The sequence below is a fragment of the Juglans microcarpa x Juglans regia genome, chromosome 2S, assembly GCF_004785595.1.
Source record: "Juglans microcarpa x Juglans regia isolate MS1-56 chromosome 2S, Jm3101_v1.0, whole genome shotgun sequence".
NCBI lineage: Eukaryota > Viridiplantae > Streptophyta > Magnoliopsida > Fagales > Juglandaceae > Juglans > Juglans microcarpa x Juglans regia.
In genome coordinates, this window is record NC_054597.1 from 11,183,208 (window position 1) to 11,190,279 (window position 7,072).

The 7,072-nt window shown below is 35.2% G+C and overlaps 1 protein-coding gene across 2 annotated transcripts; it reads left to right on the top strand.

Moving 5' to 3' along the window:
• The first annotated feature begins 1,799 nt into the window (after window positions 1-1,799).
• LOC121252789 (tyrosine-protein phosphatase DSP1-like) lies at window positions 1,800-6,669 on the top strand. Of its 2 annotated transcripts, XM_041152603.1 has the most exons (7): window positions 1,800-2,250; window positions 2,419-2,512; window positions 3,258-3,305; window positions 5,595-5,652; window positions 5,756-5,799; window positions 5,886-6,195; window positions 6,234-6,669. In XM_041152603.1, the coding sequence occupies exons 1-6, from the start codon at window positions 1,946-1,948 to the stop codon at window positions 6,087-6,089; spliced, it is 753 nt and encodes a 250-aa protein (XP_041008537.1). In that variant the 5' UTR covers window positions 1,800-1,945; the 3' UTR covers window positions 6,090-6,195; window positions 6,234-6,669. The 2 variants fall into 2 exon arrangements, with proteins under 2 accessions (XP_041008537.1, XP_041008538.1); XM_041152604.1 differs by lacking the exon at window positions 3,258-3,305.
• Window positions 6,670-7,072: the final 403 nt, after the last annotated feature.

The window sequence follows — 7,072 nt, forward strand, 5'->3', positions numbered from 1 at the left end:
AAGTATTCGTGACCCTTAAAATTCAAACTATCTAATATTTATTGATATGGTCTTTCAAATTCAATTAAATTTAAGTGATCATGTTTAATATAAAACTTGATGACATAATTTAATAAGAGCAAATACTTTTTCTTTAAAGATTATATAGGTTATAGATTGGATAGTTATAGACCCCAAAACCGGTCCCCCCAAGGATCCTTTCATATGACATAACTCATTAATCAAATTTGGACAGACAACTTGATAGAATCTCAGCCCAATTTTCGTACAGTATAGATGATGAATGATGCAACGTTAATTTGAAATTTGGATAAAAAGTATTTTAAATCTTTTATGGGAATCTAGCAAGTAGACTGTAGATTTCCCTAAATCTCAGCCATTATTTCCAAATTTAATGCCATGGATTTTCTCAAATCAATATCAATGCATTGAATTGGAATTTTAGAGTGCTGACAAAATTCACACCAGATTGAGAGAGAGACCTACGTGATGGTTTTTCTTTAAAACAATAATGTATGATGTATCTTTGTCCATAAAATAATGTGTTTAGTCGATGGATGGAGTTTGCACTAGGGCTAGGAGCCTGCATCCGCCTCCTCTTCTGTTCGGTCTGAGTTTTCACCTGTCCATCTGCTTCAATTTATATATATATATATATCAAAATTATGTCGTTTCATTACATGGTTAACAAAATCCATCCCCCATTGTCTCTCAGTTGACGCTCAGCTCTCTTTGTCAATTCTCTCACTTGATGTTGCCTCTGGATAAAGTCTCTCTCTCCCCCCTAGATGCCCAATGCAAGGGGGCCAATCTGCCCTCTGACATCTGAAAGGGGGTAGGGCTTGGAGGCCCAACTCCGTCCATGCAAGGGCAAGACCGGGGGTTGCCCGCCTTGGAGGTGCAGGTTGCCCCCTAGTTTGCACCATATGCATCACCAATTAGGCTTTTATTTGTATTGATATACCAATAAATTTATTTTTATGTTTTTCTTATTAGCATATAAAATTTAGTTTTGTGTCTCGATGTGTCACTAAATAGCATATATATAGTTCCCACGGCAATTGGTGGGTTAGAAGACAAGGATAGAGTTTTCCTCCAAATCAGGTTGGGGGTTTCATTCCACCCTTTTATAAATATTACAAGTGTCTATTGAGCGAGAAATACACGATTTTTTAAAAGTACAATTTAAGGATCTGCCATGTGTCCATTGCTTCATTAAAAAAATATTTACTTTTTACATATTTAAAAAACAAATGTCAACTTTTAAATGGGTTGGATGAAGTTTTCTTCAACCCATTTTAAAGAAAAACTCAATCAGAATTTGGATAGGACACGAGAACATCTCCAAAATAGTTATTTTAAAAAAGAAAACGATAAATATATAATTTTTTATATAATTATATTTTGAATGAAGGATATTTTAATAAAGTAATTTATAAAATAATAATAATTTATAAAATATCTTCATTTTAAAATATAATTATATAAAAAATTATAAAAAGAGTTGTACGTGTATTATTAATATTTTTAAATATATTAAAATGTTTTTAACTTAAAAAAAAATATTAATTGCACGAGAAGTATGTTATTTATTTATTATTATTATTATTTTTGATTAGGGAAGGGAGATTTTGAAAATTAAATATTTATTTTAGAGATTGGTAATTATACCAATTTTGGCTAATGTTAGTAAAGAATTTTTTTAACTTACGAAATCCGTCCCTGTTTTTTTTTTTTTTTCAACTCTCTCTCTTGGTGTGTATATATATACAGCTTCACGCATCTAGAATATCCTGCAAGATCCCAACCCACCTCTCTCTCTCTCTCTCTCTCTCTCTCTCTCATTACATTTACGCACTATAGTCTATAATTATATTCTCTCCATCAGTATTCTTTTTTTTTCCTATATATATATATATATTTTATAAAAGTGCAATAAATATATATGACTCTAAATTCAATGAAACTAGAAGCGGAAGAGCGCCAGGAAGGAGGAGACGAGATGTGCCGGACAATCGAGGTATTCTCCTCCACCTTCGCCGCTAAACAGTGCGACTGCGACTGCGACTTCGACTTCGCGTCGCCTGCCTCCGTCGCAAAAGACGATGCGGACGGTGACTGCCACGCCGAGGACGACCCCTTCATACCGCCTGTAAACTTTGCCATGGTCGATAACGGCATTTTCCGCTCCGGCTTCCCTGACTCCGCCAACTTCTCCTTCCTCCAAACTCTAGGCCTCCGCTCCATCATGTAACCACCATTCTAACAACCGTTCCCCTCTCATTTGCTCTTTCATCTCTGCACACACACCTACAGATACAGAAGTATAGACATATTGGCATATATGTTTGCGTGTGTGTGTGTACACACAAATGGATTTATGAATGTAGGTTCCTTTGTATTCTGTTGTGGATTTAGATATCTGTGTCCCGAACCGTATCCGGAGGCGAACATGGAGTTTCTCAAGTCCAACGGGATCAAGCTTTTTCAATTCGGGATTGAAGGTTACAAGGTATATGTTTGTATATGCAGCCTAATTCTCTCATTGGTGATTGTTATTATAAACTTACTTTTCACCATACTTGAAGAAAAGGTTTCTATCTATATATGGATAATGTTCGCAGTGGCAGGAGCCGGGATTTGCTTTTTCTGCGGTCAAATTATTACCATGATAATTACTTTTTTATTTAATTAAAACTAATATGAGGTATTTTTCTGCAGAGTATACAAAAGTACAATAAACAGAATTCAAGATACATAATATATTATTAAAATAGTCATTGGCCCAAAGTGCATGACATGCATTTTTATAGGCGAAAGATGATATTAAAAATCTCGCGTTCCCTTCAAGCTTGATGTGTGATCTTTTTCTTTTTTTATACATGCATGTCTAATGTTGAGTATCCAAGAGGGACTATTGCACTAAAAACATCAAACAAGAAACAAATCCTTTCAGAGTTTACTTATAAATGTTATTCAGTAGCTAAATTGGGATTCTGTAACCTGGGTGTTTACAGAGTTGAAATTGCAAGGAAGAATTTTTTTAAGCTTTGGTTTTCTTAGGCTCATAGCTAGCGTCATAAAACCTATAATTTATATGTGATAATGATTATGTTAGTGAGATTTACTTCGTTTTGTAATTTTTTTTAATGAGCCGCATTTTCATTTTATTGACACATACATCTTTTTTTTTTTTTTTTTTAATTTTTGCGTAGGCCTTAATTTCATTTAATTTTTTCCTTCTTTTCCTTTGCTAGCCCTTTTCAGATCATATACTCGGGAGTCAAAACTTTTACATTATGCTGGTAAGTTAGGATGAATGAAATCATGGTACCTATCTATCCACTACACATCTTGTGAAGATCCCTTTCAAATAGAATTTCAAACAGTTATTCGAATGAATAGATTCGAGAACATGATGATTAATACTCTAAAAATATTCTGATAGTTCTAGTTAGATTAGAATGATTTCCAGATTAAGACAATCTTCTGTTCTTTTCTCTTCTTGTTACAGTAATAATAGCATGTAAAATGCTCTGAATTTATAATTTAAATTCCAATTCCTTCATGGAGAAAAAAAGTAACTTAGAAAAGGGGTCATTTTTTGTCCCTCTTATTTCTCTACAATACATTTCCTCAATTTCCGTGGTTTTTCATCTGAACTGAACCTCTTCAAATTTGCTCAGGGTTTCATTTATTTCTTTTTATAAGGTATAGAGATGTAGTTTGGTTTCTGGTTCTCTTATGTATCTGCAGATTCCTTTACATTTCTTAATATCTGCTATTTTTTATCTGATATGCAATTTTCTGAAATTCTGATGTAAATATTTCATTATTGGCCATGTTTCTGTACTTTGGGTTATTGATGGTTTAGTGCTTAGGCCTGGTGTAATCTTAGAAGATAAGAACAAGATTTTTGTTCTAACTCTTTATAAACGTTGTTGACATCCCATCTAGACTGTTTTGGCCGATCTTCCTAATTTGATTTTCCTGTTGCCACCATTGTCCTTGTCCTCCTTTTCCTCTTCACATATTCATTTTCTTATTATATCCATGCATGTGTGTTTTGCTGTTTGAATTTACTTAGAACAGGTTTTATAGGGATCTGTAATTGAAACTGTTATTCAGGACCATCCATGATGGTGGTTTGGATACTATGGAGAATTGTTATAGCTACAATTACCAAGCAACATGCACATGATAGTGAAATAATAATATTAGAGAACAAGCATTATTGTATGAGAACATGCTCACATGTCATGCCAAGCTTATTTGAGTAATGTTTTCTTAAGATTGAAATTCATCCTAGCATGGTATTTCACTCCGAAAGATGGTCAGTGTACATAAATATCCAAAACATACTTGTAAAACAGGCTTTTATGGGAAAAAGTGACATTGTAATGACCCAAGGAAAAACCAAGATCACATCTAGGGTTATACATCAAGAGGCCTAGTTAATGTTACAAATAGAGTTCCTTAGAACTGTTATATATCCTAGTTCCACTTGGTAAGGAATCAATGTGGGACTTGAGATCACTGCACCTTTATCATACTCATTCAGCTCTATCGTACTCCTCCCACCCAATATGGGACTAGTGAGACATTACAATCTCCTTGACTCAAATCCCTGATGTCCTTGTTAGGGCCCACGTCACATTGAGTGTCCAGTGCCACATGTTATATTAGTTTGGCTTTGATATTATTTCTAACGACCCAAGGAAAAACCATGTCACATATGGACATATACTCCAAAATGAGTAGTTAATGTCACAATTGGAACTCATTGGAATCATTACAAAGCTCAGTTTAACTTAATAAGGAACTAGTGTGAGACTTGATTAAATACACCTTTATCATACTCATTGACCTCTTATCTTATTTCTCTTACCCAATGTGGGACTTAGTGGGATATCACAAATGCTCATACTTTTTTGGAGCTATTTACTGCACCTTCATCCCACTCCTATCTCACCTTGTTGATGCATCGCTACCTATCAACCCTCTACTTTATTATTTTAAAACAAGAGAAAACTGATCTAATTGTTAGTGGGGAATGTCATATTAACACGTGTGATTGGAATGAGATGGGGGTGTATAACTAAACCACGCAAGGGAGTCAAAAGCACTTTTATAAAGTAATTGTATGAGCTTCTGAATAAAGGAGTATTAGACAGTAGACACTAGATGGTTGAAGATGGTGAATGCTTGCACTGGTATTCATCTCAATACGAGGCTTGGATTTGGCGGCTGATTTTAAATACCAACAAGTCTTTGCTAATATGCTGACCATCATGTGAATGGTAATTAGATGGTGATACCGTGACACTATTGATGCAATTATTGTGTATTGACTAGCCTAACCAGGAATTATGACCCTTCAGAGCCAAAATTGCATGTTGCTTTCTCCAAAATGAACAATAAAGTAGTAAACTGGGGAGTAAATCTTTTGGTGTTAAGAACTTGTAAATGATATTTCATTGGCACTCTGATTATAATGGTGCTCCAATAGATAAAAATATGACTGTACTTGAAGTTCTATCATCTGGAATGATATCTGATTTAACAAGAAATATTTTCAAATTTTATGCATTCAGGAGCCTTTCGTGAACATCCCGGACGATATGATTCGTGAAGCATTAAAAGTTGTTCTTGGTACTGCGAGATTCAAATATCTTATGGTTTTATTTCTGGTTCGATTGTGGTGTTATTGCTTTAAGTAATTGCTTGTATTCACTTTTACCTGTATACAATGCAGATGTAAGGAATCACCCGGTTTTAATTCATTGTAAACGTGGGAAGGTATGCTCATTTTTGGATGTCATATTCTCTCCTTACGTGATTTTAATTTCATAAGATTTATAACTGTTGATTCTTTATATATCCAGCATCGAACTGGTTGTCTTGTGGGATGCTTGAGAAAATTCCAAAGCTGGTGCCTGACATCTGTCTTTGACGAGTACCAGCGGTTTGCAGCTGCTAAAGCTAGAGTTTCAGATCAGAGGTTTATGGAGTTGTTTGATGTGTCTAGTTTGAAGCATCTCTGCCACTGTAATTCTCATGTTCGAGGAGGTAACGACCGTGCCTATTGATTGGATTATCCTTTCTTTATCGGAAGAGAATCCTATAGGCCCTACTTCAGAATCAATAGGGAAAGGTGATGAGTTCCTAGAATGCATTTCAGCGGCAAAGGAATAATTCTTCTTTTTTCCTTGAGAATAAATAGAATATAAAAGTAGCATGCCCTGTTTGGAGTCTTAGAAACCCTCCCCTTACCACACTGCCCCCACCCTCCCTCCTCACCACATTCGTTCCTCTTTCTTTTCTTTTCCTTGATTTAGTTGCCAGGCACTAGGCAGTCTCTTTACGTTTGATGCTGTACATGCACCAACTATGGCTGTAGATGTGTCCGGAGTCCTCTTCAAATTCTTAGCTAGCTTGGTTTAAAGGTTCATAACAGCTCCTGATCCACTCCAGCTGCTTCTGTCGTCGATTTTAATTGAAGACAAGCTGGCAGCTAGGAAGACCGTCTACCCATGATTCTTGGTCGGGTAGTTGGAAGGATAAATAAAATTTAGTTATAGAATAGTTAGCTTGGATCTGTACGAGGTAATTTGACAAACATGCTAAATGCGATACAATGGGAAATGGAGTCCTAGCATTTAACTCAAATTGCTGATGTGATGATGCTGAATATTATGATGTTCTGTGATGGCTAGCTAACCATGTCTGGGTGGATAGCTTGCTGAGAGAATTACCATAGATGCAATATTTCCATTGAACGTTACTCGGAAGAAAATGACGAGCCAAAAATATAAAAAATAAATAAAAATGAAGAGCATGTCTTGAATTCATCTAAAAGTGTCATAGTATATGGGGTTCGATGGTAAGTTGAAGAGATAGAAAGGGCCAATGTAGTCTACTAATGCCAATGTGTGGAAAATTGTAGTTCATCAAACCCATGGGCCATGCATGGCAATCCCCAAAAGTAAGCAAAATCTCTTTAAATTTATAAGGAAAATAATTTAGCCACAAAGTGACTGTATAAAAATAATCTTATAAATTGATGCGGTTT